The 20,006-nt window shown below is 46.2% G+C and overlaps 1 protein-coding gene and 1 pseudogene across 8 annotated transcripts in view; one reads left to right on the top strand and one right to left on the bottom strand.

Annotated features, from left to right (window-relative positions):
• MAP3K3 (mitogen-activated protein kinase kinase kinase 3) overlaps nt 1-7,097 on the bottom strand; it is a 73,845-nt gene extending 66,748 nt beyond the window's left edge. For 4 of the 8 annotated variants that reach the window (XM_030923185.1, XM_030923187.1, XM_030923189.1 and 1 more), the window contains exon 1: nt 6,751-7,097. In XM_030923185.1, the coding sequence (XP_030779045.1) occupies nt 6,751-6,754 (4 nt within the window). In that variant the 5' untranslated portion in view covers nt 6,755-7,097. The remainder of the gene's footprint in view (nt 1-6,750) is intronic. The other 4 variants (XM_030923182.1, XM_030923183.1, XM_030923184.1 and 1 more) reach the window with 1 other exon arrangement.
• An 11,586-nt stretch (nt 7,098-18,683) lies between these two features.
• LOC104675467 lies at nt 18,684-19,425 on the top strand (annotated as a pseudogene).
• Nucleotides 19,426-20,006: the final 581 nt, after the last annotated feature.

The following is a 20,006-nucleotide window of genomic DNA, read 5'->3' as shown; positions in this document are numbered from 1 at the left end:
CAAACCTCAATTTCCTCATCTGGGAGATAAAGCTTTCACAAAGCTGCTGTGAGAGTTAAAAGCAAAAGAAAACCTATGAATTATTTCTTATGGTACGTAACACTTACTAATGCTAAAAAAAAAAAAAAGCTGGCTATTATTATCATCAATGAGAAAAGGTCAATGGAAAAAGACTGGAGGCCATTTAATCTACCCTAATACTTAATTTTATTACTGACCTTTTATAAATCATTAACAACCATTTACTGAATACTTATCTTGTATTATACATTAGAAAGTTTTAAAAGATATTTCAAGGTGTTCAAACTCTAGGGATAAAAAGATAAACAACACACAAATACAAAGTTGTATCAAAAAAAAAATTGGCAAGGTCCAGTGGCTCACGCCTGTAATCCCAGCACTTTGGGAGGTCGAGGCAGGTGGATCACCTGAGGTTGGGGGTTCAAGAGCAGCCTGACCAACATGGAGAAACTCTGTCTCTATTTAAAATACAAAATTAGCTGGGCATGGTGGCACATGCCTGTAATCCCAGCTACACGGCAGGCTGAGGCAGTAGAACCACTTCAAGCTGGGAGGCAGAGGTTGCAGTGAACCAAGATTGTACCATTGCACTCCAGCCTGGAACAACAAGAGCGAAACTCCATCTCAAAAAAAAAAAAACATAGAATTACACAATATATAAACCAGAGTATATAAACACGAATGTATAAAAATATATATTTTTAAATACGAGTAGCAAGAGGTTATATGGATGATTTTATATAGTTGTTAACAGACTAAAGATTCTTTAAGAAAAGCAAGCTGGCCAGGCATGGTAGCTCACACCTGTAATCTCAGCACTTTGGGAGGCTAAGGCAGGCAGAGCACCTGAGGTCAAGAGTTCAAGACCAGCCTGGCCAATGTGGTGAAACCTCCTCTCTACTAAAAATACAAAAATTAGCCGGGTGTGGTGGTGGACACCTGTAATCCCAGCTACTTAGGAGACCGAGGCAGGAGAATCGCTTGAACCCAGGAGGCAGAGGTTGCAGTGAGCTGAGATTAAGCAACTGCACTCCAGCCTGGGCGACAAGAGCAAGACTCCATCTTGAAAAAAACAAAAAAGAAAAGCAAGCTGTTCCAGCTATGTCAGAGAGTTCATGAAATGAACTGAGAGAAAGGACATGAAGAATAAGCAATTAAGGGATAGAGGGGAAGAAAAGAGGTTCAGAAACTGATCCTCAGTGACTAATACTAATCAAATAGAATGAGAAAAGGGGAAGCTGGAAAGGAAGGCTTTAAGAGGACTGAAGAAAATAGGCCGGCCAAGGTGGCTCATGCCTGTAATCCCAGCACTTTAGGTGGCCAAGGCAGGCAGATCGCCAGAGGTCTGGAGTTCAAGACCAGCCTGGCCAACATGCTGAAACACCATCTCTACTAAAAATACAAAAATTAGCTGGGCATGGCGGTACACGCCTGTAATCCCAGCTACTGCGGAGGCTAAGGCATGAGAATCACTTGAACCTGGGAGGTGGAGGTTGCAGTGAGCCAAGACTACGTCAACACATTCCAGCCTGGGCAATGGAGTGAGATTCCGTCTCAAAAACAAAAAAGGATTGAAGAAAATAAGAGTGACAGGCCAGGCGCACTGGCTCACACCTGTAAGTCCAACATTCTAGGAGGCCAAGGCAGGAGTACCACTTGATCCCAGGAGTTTGAGACCAGCTTGGGCAACATGGCAAAACCCCATCTCCACAAAAAATACAAAAAATTAGTCATGGCCAGGAACAATGGCTCACGCCTGTAATCCCAGCACTTTGGGAGGCTGAGGCGGATGGATCACCTGCAGTCAGGAGTTTCAGACTAGCCTGGCCAACATGGTGAAACGCTGTCTCTACTAAAAATACAAAATTAGCCAGGCGTGGTGGCGGGTGCCTGTAATCTCTGCTACTCAGGAGGCTGAGGTAGGAGAATAGCTTGAACTCGGGAGGCAGAGGTTGCAGTGAACTGAGATAGTGCCACTGCACGCAAGCCTGGGCAACAGGGCAAAACTTCATCTCAAAAAAAAAAAAAAAAATGTATTTGTGAACTTTACATGTGAACAAGTTGAGGTAGGGTAATAGTGTGCTTATAACTTTGAAAAGATTTCCTGAGTGTGGGAGTGGTCTGACACACTTAGAAGCTACCAGGAAGAAGCACAAGGAGAAAGAGGTTAATTTTAGAGATTAAGAGGTTAAGAATCTAGGAAGACGGGAAGTGTTCATGGAAAGAGAAAAGGATCTATGAAACAAGGATTAGAGTTCAGGCTTAAAAAGTGGAAGCTCTTAGGCAGTTTTAAGTAGCCAATATTCATAATTCCCCAGTGGCATGTAGTTTTTCTTCTCCTGGTACCCCGACCTGTGGTATGGAGGCTGCCAGGCAACACACTCCTCTCTTTAGCTCCAGCAGGAAGCCACTCTTCCAGACTGAGCTATTACTTGTATCTCAAAGTAGTGTCTTAAAGCACTTTCCATTTGTGAGTTCCCTTGGCTAACAACTCAGAAAAGATGCCAGAAGCACCACATTCTCTAATAAACACTGCTATCCCGTATGATGTCTGTTTACTATGCCACACACTCTCTCTCTTTTCCATGTATACAATTCCAAAAATAATGTTTTAATCTTTGTTTTCATTTAACTGATGTTATTTCTTCATCTTGACAATGTTCTACCCAGTTCCACCAGATCGTCTGAGTGCGCTGCTCACTCGGAGAGCCCGTGCTTCAGTGTCCCTGAGTCAGATTTTACTCTCTTCATGACATTCCACATATTTCCACTGCCTCCACCCTGTCCATGCCCAGGCAAACATCATTTTACAATGAGTATATGCAATAAGGACCGACCCTCAATTCACAAGAAACTTTTCTCCTTCAAGAAATGGTTGAACCTTTGCTAAATCTCAAAGTCAAATGCTGGCGTTTTTCTGTTCTTAAGATATAATAGGCATTCAATATTAATTGATGGTTCAAATTCTTAAAACACATATTACAAAGTAAGCCATTTCTTCCTCATAAGAATCAATATATATCACCACTACATTTTAATGTTTAATGAAATTAACCCAGAAGACTGGAGACTATAGAATTATATATGTCAACACCAAAACGACAGCATTGATCTCTCTCCTGTGTATCTTTACACGATTTTGCACTTATTTGTTTACATGTTTCTGCTTCACCTTACCTAACTGTAACTTCTTGAGGACAGGATAACACAGGTACAGGGCTTAATACTATGCCTGGCACATAGGAGGCATTCGACAAATGGGCAAAGAATAAATTAACAGCTTCCATAGAACCAGAAAAACCTCATCTTATCTCTGTGTATTCCCCTAAGTAATGCTCAGTTGGACAGATATTTACTTTTTATAGATGCCTAAAATTCAGCTATTTTTTGTTTGTTTTTTGTTTTAGAGACAGGGTCTCTCACTCTTGTTGCCTGGGCTGGAGTGCAGTGACACGATCATGGCTCAGGCTCAGATGATCCTCCCACCTGGGTCTCCTGGGTAGCTGGGACTATAGGGGCTTGCCACTACGCCCAGTTAAGTTTGTGTATTTTTAGTAGAGACAGGGTTTCACCATGTTGCCCAGGCTGGTCTGGAACTCCTGGGCTCAAGCGATCCACCAGCCTCAGCTTCCCAAAGTGCTGGGATTATAGGTGTAAGCCACCATGACCAACCTGAAATTCAGTTTTAAAATCCAATTGTCATTTTTAAAAATATGAGAAATCTAGCCATGTTGATTTATTAAACTGTGATTCAAATTTCAATCAAAACAGCTGCTAACTCTTCAGAGTCTACATAGGTGGTCAGATTCTAGCCAAACTGAATTGAGACTATTCTAACAGGGAGCTCCCAACAGCCTTGGTACCCTAGACAAGGTGTCTGTAAGTCACAGTAATTCTGACTTCAAACCAGAACCAGACCATCTGTAATCCCGTACTCCATTCACTATAGTTTCCTGTAACACTTCCAAGTTGTTACACATTTTTCAGTGATACATCCCACTAAGTTTCAGACTGCATTTATAAAAAGACCACACAAACAATCTCAGGTATTATGAACAGTATTTGCCACTATAATTACTAAATCTGGAAATGAATTCTGGAGTGACCAAGAAAAAACAACCAGTCAATCCCAATTTTTTAGAGCCACATAGTATCAAAGCCAAAAAAAAATATTTCCTATTATTTACAGAGATAAATAATTTCCACTAGAAATTTACTGGGGCTAATAGACAATATAAAATCTGACCTGTTTTTATTAACCCAAGTTGTCAAACAGGCTTCAGTCTTGGGCTTAGAACAGCTCAGGAAAATATGACTCTTGCTTAACCAAAGAACCTACAGGGCAAAGACTCAAGTTTTAGTCCTTTCTTCATGAGGCTGAAGTTTAACAAGAATAACTAAAATACTAAGAAGTCTGTGTTTCTCTCTTATGAATCCTTTGAGTTTATGTAGAACTACAGCAATCAAAAGCAAACTAACTGAACTGGGAATTCGAATTTTCATCACCAAAATGGAAACTAGTATTTAAGAGAGAGACTGTGTGTGAATGTATCTGTGTATATATATCCTCAATGAGCTCTACAGAAAGCAAATTGAAGAGCCAGGTGTCAAGAAGAATTCAATATTAGCTCTAACAGTATATCATGGTCATCTACTCTCCCCTTACAAAAAAGATGGAGAGAACTGTATGGGGGAAAGTGAAGAAAGCTAGCTCAGTGGTTCTTAAACTAACTTGGCTAATATACTGGCTTGGCTAATAACTAACTTGGCTAATATACTAATATACTTGCCACCAGGCAAGTTAATTCCTCTTGCATGTTCCTTTCACATGTGTCTTCATGTAAAACTGACAGGGGGACAACTGACATGGAGACAAATGAGAAGATCCTGAGGTCCTGGCCCTTTTTTCTTTGGGGCTGTAGACTCAGCCTATATCGTTTCCTTCCTCCCCATCACTTGTCTCCATATACTCACACACTTATAAACTTTTTGAAAATGTCTTGAAATGTGAAAACAAGTTCATATCTATTTTCATGTTAGATGAGATGTAGTCAACACATGTGGGCACTCTAACTGGTGTAGCAGTCTAGAAAGTAGGAAGCGGATAGTCTACACACCCTTAAGTATTTCACACTCTCCTTTGGGACTAACAGCTGCCCCAGGAAAAGAAAAAAGACTTGTGAGAAAGTCACAATATAGGCTCATAAATCAAATGGAAAATTTATTCAGAATCTATAATACAAGATAAACGTCTGAATCCTGGGGTAGACAAGAATTGTGTGTCTCATCTATAAAAAAATTCAATAAATATTTCTTCAATTATATATTTAAATAGCAGGCCTTACTGGGTTCCTTTTATGTCCACTCTCACAGCAGACCTTCCCCCAGAAGAGCACGCACTTCTGAAGGAAAGCATGGGAAGGAAAAAGTAAGCCCAGCAAATGAACAAACCCTTCTCATACTGTATGAGGGATAGCATGAACTAGAACAAGGCAATTCATTCAAAGCCAGGGTGTAGAGATGGGTCACAAAACAATATCTGGTGAATTTGACATAGCATACAGTTAACCTCCTACAAAAAGAACTTGACCTTGCTATAGGGCAAGGCAAACATTAAGGCTCCCTCTTCACACAGGGCACGTCACAGAAGCAAGGCAAGGCTTTGCAAACGATCCTCTCACTTAAGTTTACCCTTTTAATATTATTTAGGGCAATATCAAATATTTTGCAAAACTTGTGACAACAGTATCACAACACCTGTCTGCACAGGAGAAGTAAAGAACGTTTAAAATGTTATTTATTAGTCTAGTCCAGTAGTCATTTGCTAAATTACCAAAAAGGATATGGAATATAATTCAACTCAAATGCTAAGCGCGGAAGACATTAAAAGCTTTCCTTAGATTACATCTTCACAGTAGAAACTGCAAATACTGACAAAAAAGAAATGATTTCAGAGAAACTCTTCTGTGTAGCAAACGTTTCTTTGAAAAGTTACATAATTTCAGGGATACCGCAAGAAAAAAATAATGGATGTAAAACACTGCAACAGGATTTTTCAAAAAGTAGGATGTGAATTCTAACTGGTAGCATCCGACCAATTCCTGACCCCCAGCAATCTGCGTGCAGCACGCATTTGTCAACCGCGCGCTTGATCACAGATTCCAGTTTAATCGCCTCCCAGCCAAGCCCCGCACGCCCTCCCCCCTGCGCTGGGGCGCGCACAGGGCTGGAGAGCAAGCCCCAGGAACTCTCACAGGCCGGCCTGTGTGACCAAAGGGAAGGAAATGACACAGGCAGGAAAAAAAAGCAAATCAAGGAAAAGACACAACAGCAGCTGGGCCTGCGGCAGCCTCCAGCCCGGGCCCCACACTGCGCTCTCGCTCCCCCGCCCTCGGGCTCGCGGTCCGGCTCGTTCGAGCCAGGCTGCCCCGCAGAGCACGGGCCCACGGTCCCACCGCCGCTTCCCCGGGATGCGCCCGTCGCGCCGCTCGGAAGGAGGGCTGCCGAGCGGGCTCTGCCGGCCGGACCGCCCTGCGGACCCAGAACCCCCGCCCGGGCCGCGGCGCGCGAGCCGGACGGGCGGGCAGGCGGGCTGCCGGCGGTCCGCAGCCCCGGGCCGGGCGGGCTGTCCATGCCTGTCAGGCGGCAGCCCAGGGTCCTCCTCCCTCAGCCCGGGGCGGGGCGTCGCGAAGCAGCGCGGGCACAGGCCGGGGCGGTGGCGACACTTACCCATGGTGGCGATGGCGGCGGCGGCGGCTCGGGTCCGTGAGTGTCACCTCCGCAGCCGGGGCTGCATGCCGGGGGCCCGGGCGGCGGGGACGGCAGCGGGCCTGGCTCCGCGCGGGGGGCGCGGGCTGCGCTCTGGGCCCCCGCCGCCTCCCCAGGCTCCGGCTCCGGCTCCGCCCGCGGCCGGGCGCTGTGGCATCGGCAGGGTGGCCCGCTACATCCCGGGCGCGCCTGGGCTCGGCCTAGCCCGGCCTCGGCGGCGCCGCTCGGCCCGCCCGCCCGCCAGTCCCTCAGACCCGCAGTCGCTCCGTCCGGCCACCGTTCTCCACCTCAGGAACGCTCCGAAAAACAAACCGCTGGTCGCGCAGCTCGCCCCACTGTCTGTCACTCACGCCGGCGCCCACCAATCCCAGGCAGCCGCTGGGCCGTCGCACCACCCCTACCCACCTCATCAGCCAATAACAAGAAGGAAGTCGGCTGCCCCCGCTGTCCCCCCCCAACTCTCTCCCAACACCCTAACTCTCAGCGGCCAGCTAATCATCAGCACCACACGATGAACCAATCCCGCCTACTCTCACAGGATGCCAATGGGCGAAGCCAAGGCGGTTTCCGAGGGCTGTCTAGCGCCTGCCAATCATCGGGACAGCGCCCGGCTCCCTGCGCTGCTAGCCAATCACGTAGAGGTCTCTAAGCCCCCGCCTCTGCGCATCCCTCTCTGGCGCTGTCTCCCCTTCTTGGGAGAGATTGGGAGGTGTTGGTTGCTCCAATCACAGCTCCGGCGCGAGGCTCCGCCCACATGCCCACCTCCCGTCAGTCAGCGGACGCTCGGCGGGCGCGCGGGCTGGCGCAGTTCCCCGCCGGCTATTTTGGGGCTGGGGTGAGGAGTAGGCGGCTGGAAGGGGCTCTCAGGCCTTCGCCCTCCGGATTCTTGGAGGCCCCGCGATCTGGGTGGTTCCAGAGGCTGGTGTCCTGCTCCTCGGGCACGGGGCGCGTAGCGAGTGGGGAGGGTCTGGCCTGAGCACTTCCCGGCGCGCGGCCACTTCTGCTGCCCCAACCCCCGGCTGGTCCTCCGGTCCCGACGCTGCTCTTGCTCCGGGCAGGGGCGGCCGCGCCCAACCCCGCTTTCCCTGAGTCTCACACCTCCAGGGCCACACCCTCCAGTCTAGGTTCCTCAGACACCCGGGGCTGGGGTAGTGCTGGCATGTGGGTCCCTAGAAATCTGAGTTCCGCCAGAGGTTCTTTCAGAAAATAACTTTTTTCTTATAAAAGCAATACAAGCTTTTTGTAGGAAAATTGAAAAATGCAGAAAAGTATGAAAAAGAAAAGCTCCCACCCCAGAGATAATCTATTTCCCACCCAGATAGGCGTTTGACAAAAATGCCTTTGTATTGTTTTGTAGTATGCTTACATTTTATTCTGTTTTCCCGTGCCACCAAATATCGTTCCAAAACAATTTTACTGATTGCATTATATTTCAAAATTAAAGGGACCATAGTTAATTTCCCCAACCTTTTCATTGTTCAACATTTTAATATACCCAGTTCTTCAGATTCCAAGTCCACCACAATTAATGTGGGCTCCTTTCTCTGGCCTCTGTTCCAGTGTAATATGTCAGGCTCCAAAATAACCTTCCTCAGATGTCATTGTCCACTGTCCACTAAGAACATTGAGTGGTGGCTTTGCCTTGAGTGTCAAATCCCTTAAGAATTACCTTGGGCTGGCCGGGCGCGGTGGCTCAAGCCTGTAATCCCAGCACTTTGGGAGGCCGAGGCGGGCGGATCACGAGGTCAGGAGATCGAGACCATCCTGGCTAACACGGTGAAACCCCGTCTCTACTAAAAAAATACAAAAAACTAGCCGGGCGAGGTGGCGGGCGCCTGTAGTCCCAGCTACTCGGGAGGCTGAGGCAGGAGAATGGCGTAAACCCGGGAGGCGGAGTTTGCAGTGAGCTGAGATCTGGCCACTGCACTCCAGCCTGGGTGACAGAGCGAGACTCCTTCTCAAAAAAAAAAAAAAAAAAAAAAAAAGAATTACCTTGGGCTCTCCCCTATTTCTTTTATTTTTCTTTTTAACTTATTTTTATTTTTTTTTTATTTTTTTTTTTTTGAGATGGAGTTTCGCTCTGTCGCCCAGGCTGGAGTGCAGTGGCGCGATCTCGGCTCACTGCAAGCTCCGCCTCCCGGGTTCACGCCATTCTCCTGCCTCAGCCTCTCAAGTAGCTGGGATTAACAGGCGTGTGCCACCATGCCTGGCTAATTTTTGAATTTTTAGTAGAGACGGGGTTTCACCATGTTGCCCAGGCTGGTCTCAAACTCCAGACCTCAGGTGATCCGCCAGCCTCCGCCTCCCAAAGTGCTGGGATTACAGGTGTGAGCCGCTGCAACCAGCCTCCCTTATTTCTTTACACTCATCTCCGTATATTTAATCAGCCCCCTTGTCCTGTTTTCTTTTTCTTCCAACAAGCTTAAGCCTGCCATATTCCCACTTGATTGGGTCTCTACCCAGTTTACTGGAGTTCCTTAACTATAATAGTCTGTATTCTTGAAAGCGGGGATAAAGGGGAAAGAAAATTAGTATTTGTCAATATAACAGGCACATCATTGCATTTAATTTTCCCAATAAGTCTAAGGTTATTATGCTAATACTGTGGGCATTGAAACGATGAAAGTGAAGCTCAGAGAGGTTAAGCACTGTGTCCAAGTAGTGGAGCCAGGATTCGTACCAAGCCTGTGTGACTCCCAAAAGCCATGTTCTTGCACTAGGCCAGTGTTTCTCAACCTTTTTTTCGTTATCCACCCCTGCCAGGAAAAAAATTTAATTTAAATTACTTAATTAAATTTAAATTCTCCCTAAGGAGAGAAATTAAATACTAAGGAATAAGATTTTGTCTGGTAGAGTAGAGCCTTTTTTTTTTTTTTTTTTTTTTTTTTTTTTGAGACAGAGTCTTGCTCTGTCGCCCAGGCTGGTGTGCAGTGGCGCGATCTCGGCTCACTGCAAGCTCCGCCTCCCAGGTTCACGCCATTCTCCTGCCTCAGCCTCCCGAGTAACTGGGACTACAGGCACCCGCCACCACGCTTGGCTAATTTTTTATATTTTTAGTAGAGCTAGGGTTTCACCTTGTTTGCCAGGATGGTCTCCATCTCCTGACCTTGTGATCCGCCCACCTCGGCCTCCCAAAGTGCTGGGATTACAGGCATGAGCCACTGCGCCCGGCCTATGAGCCTTTTTTAAAAAAAACTTTTTGGCCGGGTGCAATGGCTCACGCCTGTAATCCCAGCACTTTGGGAGGCCAAGGTGGGTGAATCACTTGAGGTCAGGAGTTCGAGACCAGCCTGACCAACATGGTAAAACCCTATCTCTACTAAAAATACAAAATTAACTGGGTGTCGTGGCTCACACCTGTAATTCCAGCTACTTGGGAGGCTGAGGCAGGACAATTGCTTGAATCTGGAAGGCAGAGGTTGCAGTGAGCCAAGATCATGCCATTGCACTCTAGCCTGGGCAACAAAAGCAAAACTCCATCTCAAAAAAAAAAAAAAAAAAAAAACATAAGCCGAACCATAGTAAGTCAAAGACCCTCTGTCCAAACCTAGGAGTCTTCCTTGATTATTCTCTCTCCCTGACACCCATATATCTAAACATGCAGCAAATCTTTTCAGCTCCCACTTCAAAATGTATCTCAATCAGGTTGGACTCAGTGGCTCACACCTGTAATCCCAGCCCTTTGGGAGGCCAGGGCAGGCAGATCACCTGAGGTCAGGTGTTTGAAACCAGCTTGGCCAACATGGTGAAACCCCCATCTCTATTAAAAATATAAAAATTAGGCCGGGCGCGGTGGCTCAAGCCTGTAATCCCAGCACTTTGGGAGGCCGAGACGGGCGGATCACGAGGTCAGGAGATCGAGACCATCCTGGCTAACACGGTGAAACCCCGTCTCTACTAAAAAATACAAAAAACTAGCCGGGCGAGGTGGCGGGCGCCTGTAGTCCCAGCTACTTGGGAGGCTGAGGCAGGAGAATGGCTGGAACCCGGGAGGTGGAGCTTGCAGTGAGCTGAGATCCGGCCACTGCACTCCAGCCTGGGCGACAGAGGGAGACTGTCTCAAAAAAAAATAAATAAAAAATAAAAATAAAAATTAGCCAGGTGTGGTGGCCTGTAATCCTAGCTACTTGGAGGCTGAGGCAGGAGAATTGCTTGAACCTGGAAGTCAGAGGTTGCAGTGAGCCGAGATTGTGCCACTGCACTCCAGCCTGAGCAAGAGTGAAACCTTGTCTCAAAAAAAAAAAAAGTACACACACACACACACACACGCACACCTGAATCCAACCACTTCTCATCCCACCCCCCTTATCCAAGCTACCACCTACTCTCCTGAATGACTGCCCCAGACTCCTATCTGGCCTCCATTGTTTCCTCTGTGGCAGCCCAACAAATGATTCCCCAATAGCAACCAGAGTGATCCCTGTAAAATGTAATTCGCATCATGCTACCCCACCCCCTCCCCACTTTCAACCCTCCAATGGTTTCCCTCCCATTACACTCAGAATAAAACCCCAATTCTTTGTCATGACCTGCCAGGCCCAATAGGAGCTGGCCCCTCCATCCTGTCCCTCTGTCACTGTCCTCTAGCCACTCGGGCCTTCTTTCCGTTCTTTGAAACTACCAAGCTTTTTCACCCCAGGGCCTTTGCACTTGCCATTTGTTCTGCCTGGAATGCTCTTCCCCAAGATGTTCTCATTTCTGCAGTTCATTCAAGTCTCTGATCAAACGTCTGCTTTTAAGTCTTTTCTTATCACCCCATCCAAAATGACCCCTCCCTTCCATCATTCTGTATTTGTACATTTTTTTCCTTGTTTTTTTTTTCTCAGTGGCTAAAATTATATATTTATTTGTTTGCTCTACTCCAACTACCACAAGCATAAGTTATGCAGGAGTAGGAATTTTGTCCTGCTTACTGCTCTATCACCAGCACTTAGAATAGTGCCTCACACATAGAGAACTGCAGTACATCTACCTGAGTTTTTTTTCTTTTTTGAGATGGAGTCTTGCTCTGTCACCCAGGCTGGAGTGCAGTGGCGCGATCTCGGCTCACTGCAAGCTCCGCCTCCCGGGTTCATGCCATTCTCCTGCCTCAGCCTCCTGAGTAGCTGGCACTACAGGTGCCTGCCACCATGCCCAGCTAACTTTTTGTATTTTTAGTACAGACGGGTTTTCACTGTGTTAGCCAGGATGGTCTCGATCTCCTGACCTCGTGATCCGCCCGCCTCAGCCTCCCAAAGTGCTGGGATTACAGGCGTGAGCCACCATGCCTGGCCAACTTGAGTCTTTAGTTGAAAAGAACCTTCTGATTTACCTTCTACCTTTCTTACAACTGCCTTCTTTGTGGCTTCATTTGCATTGTCTGTGTCTCAACCAACCATCTCAAACATTCCCACACTGCAGTTACCATATGCGCTGAGGATTCCAGAATCTCATCTGTATCTCTAGCTTAGGGAGGTCTTTATTCTGAGCTCCACAGACATGAGTGTCCCACAGGAATCTCCAATTCTGGGTCCAAACTGAAATCATTTTCCCCCATAGTTCTATATTTCCTCTGTCCCTCTCCAGTTCCCCAAGTTAGATACCTTCAAATGATCAGAAAACTCTTTCTCTCCATTTCTTTTTCCCCACAGCCAATCTTGAAGAAATCTCCAATCTGTCCATTCCTCTCCCATTCCATTTCACCACCCTAGTTCAAACCACCAAAATCTCTTACCTGCATTACTTAAGTGTAACAGCCTCTCAACATATATTCACGTCACAGAGTTATCTTTCTGAAATGGACACCTGATTCTGCCATACCCTCCCTAAAAAGTTTCCCATCACCCTTAAGATAAGTCAAATATGTGAATGTAGTTAAGAAGGTCCTTCAGGACCCAACCCATTCCTTCTTCAGACACATATCCTTCCATTTCCCACCTTAACTATAATAGTTAACCCAATTATTCAAATTCTATGCCCCAGCCACTTGGAACCACCAGCAATTCCTCAAATATGACTTTCTCTTGCTTCTATACCTCTGCATGTGCTATGTTCTCCGTATGAAATCCTCTTCGCTTCTGCTCCCACCTCCATCCTTTCAGGGAAGAACTAAGCCTAAACAGCATTCCCTCCAGGAAGCCTTCCCAGACAGACACCTCCAAGTCCGGGTTAAGGCCCTCAGACATGCTCTCAGAGTGCTCGGTACTTTCTTCATCAAAGCACGTGTCCTGTTCTCTAACAATTGTCTTTAACCGAGTATGTATAAAGAGGCCAGGTGTGGTGGCTCATATGTCTGTAATCCTAACATTTTAGGAGGTTAAGGAGGGAGGATTGCTTGAAGCCAGGAGTTTGAGACCAGTCTGGGCAACATAGTTATTAGACCTCGTCTCTATAAAAAAAATTTTAAATTATCCAGGTGTGGTGGTGTGTGCCTGTAGTCCTAGCTACTTAAGAAGCTGAGGCGGGAGAACTGCTTGAGCTCAGGAGGTCAGGGCTACAGTGAGCTATGATCCTGTCACTGCACTCCAGCCTAGACGACAGGGCCAGACCCTCAAACAAAACAAAACAAAGCAAAACAAAACAACCAAATGAAGCATAAAGATAGACGCTGCTTTCAAATTAACATCCTATCATCTTTCATAGCACATTAAAAAACAAATATTTGTCAAATGAGTAAGTGAACCTCAAATGGAGATGTTAGTAATTGAATGTAATTTCCATAGTGCTCCCTTTTAGGTATATGCAGTATTTTATCTTTTTCTTTTTTTTTTTTTTTTTTTTTTGAGACAGAGTCTCGCTCTGTCACCTAGGCTGGAGTACAGTGGCGTGATCTCTGCTCACGGCAAGCTCCACCTCCCAGGTTCACGCCATTCTCCTGCCTCAGCCTCCTGAGTAGCTGGGACTACAGGTGCCTGCCACCATGCCAGCTAATTTTTTGTATTTTTAGTAGAGACGGGGTTTCAGCATGTTAGCCAGGATGGTCTCTATCTCCTGACCTCGTGATCTGCCCACCTCGGCCACCCAAAGTGCTGTGATTACAGGTGTGAGCCACTGCGCCCCGCCGAAAATTCTTTTTTGAGACAAGGTCTTGCTGTCATCCAGACTGGAGTACAGTGGTGCAGTCATAGCTCACCGCAAGCTCAACCTCCCGGGCTCAAGGGATCCTCCTGTCTCAGTCTCGTCAGTAGCTGGTACTATAGGCTCATGCCACCACACCTGGCTTGTTATTTTCATTTTATTTTTGAAGACAGAGTCTTACTCCATCACCCAGGATGGAGTGAAGTAGTGCAATCATAGCTCACTGCAGCCTCGACTTCCTGGGCTCAATCTTCCCACTCCAGCCTCCCAAGTAGCTGGGACTACAGGTGTACACCACCATGCCCTGCTAACGTTTGTATGTTTTATAGAGACAGGGTTTTGCCATGTTGCCCAGGCTGGTCTCGAACTCTTTGGGCTCAAGCAATCTGCCTGCCTCAGCCTCTTGAAGTGCTGGGATTACAGGTGTGAGCCACCATGCCCGGCCCTAGCATCTTTTTTAAAATAGACAATCCAAATGCCCATTGATAGGAGACTGGTTAAATTATGACACATTAATACCAAAAAAGTTATGTAGCTATTAAAAAGAATGAAAAGACGGCCGGGCGCGGTGGCTCAAGCCTGTAATCCCAGCACTTTGGGAGGCCGAGACGGGTGGATCATGAGGTCAGGAGATCGAGACCATCCTGGCTAACACGGTGAAACCCCGTCTCTACTAAAAAATACAAAAAACTAGCCGGGCGAGGTGGTGGGTGCCTGTAGTCCCAGCTACTCGGGAGGCTGAGGCAGGAGAATGGCATAAACCCGGGAGGCGGAGCTTGCAGTGAGCTGAGATCCGGCCACTGTACTCCAGCCTGGGCGACAGAGCGAGACTCCGTCTCAAAAAAAAAAAAAAAAAAGGTAACCAGGATATATTGTGAAGTGAAAAAAAAAAGGTTAAAGCAAAGTGTATAGCATGATCACTTTTCAGTTTTAAAAAATGCTCATTCAGGCCAGGTGTGGTGGCTTATGCCTGTAATCTCAACACTTTGGGAGGCTGAGGCAGAATTGCTTCAGGCCATGGGTTCAAAACTACATATCAAGATCCTGATATGACTCTCCAACATACTGAGATTCCATATCTATTAAAAAAAAAAAAAAAAGAAGAGGAAGCAGCTGGCCAGGCAAGGTGGCTCACGCCTATAATTCCAGCATTTTGGAAGGCGAAGCTGGGAGGATCACTTGAGCCCAGGAGTTCAAGACTGGCCTGGGCAACATGGTAAGATCCCATCTCAATTTTAAAAAATTGCAATCTCACTGCAACCTCCGCCTCCTGGGTTCAAGCAATTCTCCTGCTTCAGCCTCCTGAATAGCTGGGATTACAGGCAAGCATCACCAAGCCCAGATAATTTTTTGTATTTTAGTAGATGCGGGGTTTCACCATGTTGCCCCCAGGGTGGTCTTGAACTCCTGAGCTGAGGCAATCCACCTGCCTCAGTCTCCCAAAGTGCTAGGATTGCAGACATTAGCCACCGTGCCCAGCCAAAAAAAAAAAAAAAAAAAATTTAATGAAAAAAATGCTCATTCACACTTAGAAAAAGGCCAACATTTATTGAACACTTACTATTGCCAGGTACTGTTTTAGGTGCTTAACATATATTAACTTATTTAATTCTCAAAACAGCCCCATGTAATAGGTACTATCATTACTCCCATTTTACAGGTAAAGAAGCAGGTTAAGTTCTTGTCCAAGGTTGCTAGCTGTTGGCAGACCTAGAATTTGGTCCCTAGCAGACTGGCTCCAAAGAGTGGAAAAATATAAATCATTAATGGTGGTTGTATCTTAGGAGGTAGAATTAAATGGGAATTTTGTTGTTGTTGTTACTTATTTATGTAAGATTTGCCTTTTTAAAGACAATAAATGTTACCTTTTGGGCATACACAAAAAATGAAAAGAATAAAGAAGAAAAATGCTATCCTGTTCACTGGTTGGACACAGAATAATTTCAGTTAAGAGTAGTGTGGTACCAGGCTGATGGTTCATACCTGTAATCCCAGCAATTTGGGAGGCCAAGATGGGAGGATCACTTGAGCCCAGGAGTTCAAGACCAGCACTGTCAACATAGTAATACCCAATCTGTACAAAACATAAAATAGCTGGGCATGGTAGCATGCAAGGAGGCTGAGGTGGAAGGACTGCTTGAGCCTGAGAGGTTGAGGCTGCAGTGAGCCATGGCTGTGCCACTGCACTCCAGCTTGGCTGACAAAGTGAGACCCTCTCTCTCTCTCTCTCTCTCTCTCTCTCTCTCTCTCTCTCTCACACACACACACACACACACACAGGAAAGGAAAGGAAAAGAAAAAGAAAAACAATATTGTGGATCTATCATCGCATTCCCTTTTGCCAGACTTACTTTTATTTTCTCTTCACAGAATGTTTCCAGAAGTGTCTACGGGGATTCAAGTAAGCCTGGGAGTTGGGGACTCTTCGAGTTTGAAGCTTTATTGACTGCTCTAAGTTTCAGAGAAAAAAAGTAACTCAACCACATGGCTGAATTTCCACAGTTGGTTGGAGGCAGAGCCTTTACTGTTCCTCTTTGATTCAGCCAAGGCCCCTAGCAGAGGGCAGGTGGCTACGCACAAGAGTGCTTCTTATAAGAGTCAAGACTGGGAACAGAGCCTATCACAGATACTTCTGGCCCACTAAAAGGACACTTGAAAGTAAGCCCAAGGTGGCTTCAAGGCCTTGAATAATTTTATGTTGCCAAGACAATAACCAAAGAGAAGGAAAAGCAAGCCAAGCCAGCACCAGACCCCATTCCTCTGACTTTAATGTGCACCTGACTCCCAGACTGAGGTCAGGAAAGGAAAGAGGAAAGGAAAGGAAAGGAGGAAAACATGATTACAGAATATAAAGCTCAGTAATAACATCACTACCCTGAGATAACCAGTTTTGATATTTTAGTACATTTCCTTCTAGTCTTTTTAAAAAGTTCATATATATAATATGTTAAATATATACATATTTATTTCAAAATTTGGACCACACTATACATATAGTTTTGTATCTTTTTTCCCACTTAATGTTATATTGTAAACATTTTCTCCAACAAAAGATTGTTTGAAAAATAATTTTTAGTGACAACATAATACCTTGGCATATGGATGTGACCATCTTTAACTTTTTTTTTTTTGAGACGGAGTCTCACTCTTGTGCCCCAGGCTGGAGTACAATGGTGTGATCTCGGCTCACTGCAAGCTCCACCTCCTGGGTTCAGGCCATTCTCCTGCCTCAGCCTCCCAAGTAGCTGGGATTACAGGCGCCTGCCACCACACCTGGCTAATTTTTTGTATTTTTAGTAGAGACAGGGTTTCACCATGTTGGCCAGACTGGTCTCGAACTCCTGACCTCAGGTTATCCACCTGCCTCGGCCTCCCAAAGTCCTGGGATTACAAGCGTGAGCCACCGCACCCGGCTGTGATCATCTTTATTTGAATAGCTCAGGATCTTTACCAGATCTAGAGACAGCAGAACAAATTCAAGGAAGGGTTCATTTCTGCCTTTCCTATTAACTGCAGGAGAGAGACTGCAGGGCACCACTAGGGGTCAGTGCAGAGCCATCATCACAGGAGCCTTTACTGTGCCTTATAGTAAACGTCTTGATGTAAGATAATTGGTTATGCAACAGTCCATAGTAATAAAGATTCTATATATTACATTAGAGATCTATTCACATGACTAGCCATGTTCCCTTTAAGAGCAGACTCCCTTAGTACAGACTTCTCAGATTATAAGTGATAAGATTCCTCCAAATTAATTTCCAAAACAGAGCTATTTTATAAGCCAAAGTCTATCAGTATAAGATGTGGTATTAGACCTGTTCTTACCTGCTTGGTATGAGATCATCTGTGCATAAAATGCTTAGTGAAAGTGTTTTATAGGTTTGTTGGGAAAATCAAATAAATAACATGTAAAAGTATTTTATAAATTATGAAGCGGGGGCCGGGCGCGGTGGCTCAAGCCTGTAATCCCAGCACTTTGGGAGGCCGAGACAGGCGGATCACGAGGTCAGGAGATCGAGACCATCCTGGCTAATACGGTGAAACCCTGTCTCTACTTAAAAATACAAAAAACTAGCCGGGCGATGAGGAGGGCGCCTGTAGTCCCAGCTACTTGGGAGGCTGAGGCAGGAGAATGGCGTAAACCCGGGAGGCGGAGCTTGCAGTGAGCTGAGATCCGGCCACTGCACTCCAGCCTGGGTGGCAGAGCAAGACTCCGTCTCAAAAAAAAATAAAAAATAAAAATAAATTATGAAGCTGCATATAAATACAAAGTTGCTCTTTTTTAATGATAAGCAATTCAGATACTTGGGCAAGCGGCATAACCATGGATTATTTCACTCGTTTTCTTCCTCGTAGCCCTTGTTCTCCAGCTATTGACATCACTGTGGAGTCAGTAATTCTTTTCCTAGAAGCTGAAGCTATCATTTACAGTAAATTTTGTTTTAGTTCTTTGCCATCCTTATTTACCTAAGGCTCCTTCAGGAAAATTACTCTGAGCTCAGAATTAGCTTAAATAACTTATAAATAGGTGTATAACAGGGATCAGAAAGCCACTTTAGGCCTAACATGCTTGACAGACTCAGACGCAGGAGGTGGGAGTTCCTGGCCCTTCTGAACCCAGAAGTGACTATTAGGAGCAAAAGGTACCAAGGGCCCTATTTCCCACCAGCCAGGCTTCTTATTCAGCCCTCACTCTTCTTTCTGTTCACGTTTCCTCTTCAGTTCTCAGTGCCACATCATTTGGTATCAGAGATGAAAAGGATCTAGGGCTGGTTGTTCTCAGAACCAAGCTTTCAAAACCAGCTTGTGGTAGCCCTTCTTGAGAGCAGATCAATCTTCTCATTGGTTCACTCTGACCAATCTCAGGATGCATAAGGACCCAGGCAAAGCAGGCCCTGGCAAGTCCCTTTTTTTTTTTTTTTTTTTTTCTGAGAGACAGAGGCTGGGTGCCGTGGCTCATGCCTGTAATCCCAGCACTTTGGGAGGCCAAGGTGGATGGATCATCTAAGGTCAGGAGTTCGAGACCAGCCTGGCCAACATGACAAAACCTGGTCTCTACTAAAGATACAAAAATTAGTCAGGGTGGCATGGCCCAGGGCGGTGTAGGGTTGCCATGGCGGAGCTGCAACAGCTGCGGGTGCAGGAGGTGGTGGACTCTATGCTGAAGAGTCTGGAGAGAAAGAATATCTGGAAGATGCAGGGTCTCATGTTCCGATGCAGCACCAGCTGTTGTGAGGACAGCCAGACCTCCATGCAGCAGGTGCACCAGTGCATCAAAGCACTGCCATGTGCCTCTGGCTCAAGCCCAGGCTTTGGTCACCAGTGAGTTGGAGAAGTTCTAGGACCACCTAGCCTGGTGCACCATGCATTGCAATGACAAAGTCAAAGATTCTATAGATGCTGGCAGTAAGGAGCTTCAGGTGAAGCAGCAGCTGGACGGTTGTGTGACCAAGTGTGTGGATGACCACACGCACTACATCCCAACTATGACCAAGAAGATGAAGGAGGCTCTCTTATCCACTGGGAAATAACAATCTTTGCCAGTGGCCACTGGGGCTGAGCGCAAGAATATATATATATATATATTTTTTTTTTTTTTTTTTTTTTTTTTTTTTGAGAGGGAGCCTCGCTCTGTCGCCCAGGCTGGAGTGCAGTGGCCGGATCTCAGCTCACTGCAAGCTCCGCCTCCCGGGTTCCCGCCATTCTCCTGCCTCAGTCTCCTGAGTAGCTGGGACTACAGGCGCCCGCCACCACGCCCGGCTAGTTTTTTGTATTTTTTAGTAGAGACGGGGTTTCACCGTGTTAGCCAGGATGGTCTCGATCTCCTGACCTCGTGATCCGCCCGTCTCGGCCTCCCAAAGTGCTGGGATTACAGGCTTGAGCCACCGCGCCCGGCCAAGAATATATTTTTTATAAGGAATTGGGAATTTTAGTCTTCTAAGCAAAGTTTATGAAGAAACGAAGGATGGCCACAAGTGTAAGATATACGTCATTTGCCTCTAGGCACTGGTTCTTTTATGTTTCAGTCCTAAAAAATGAAATGGAAAAAAGTGGTACTAAATTGGGTCAGAGATATTACAGTAGAGTTTTAGAGCTTATATGTCCTGTGGCCAGTGCTTATCCTGCCAGTAAGGATCTCCCCTGTAACAAGCCAGAGCCCT

Source organism: Rhinopithecus roxellana, chromosome 19, assembly GCF_007565055.1.
Source record: "Rhinopithecus roxellana isolate Shanxi Qingling chromosome 19, ASM756505v1, whole genome shotgun sequence".
NCBI classification, from domain to species: Eukaryota; Metazoa; Chordata; class Mammalia; order Primates; family Cercopithecidae; genus Rhinopithecus; species Rhinopithecus roxellana.
This window is presented reverse-complemented; position numbering and strand designations above follow the sequence as displayed.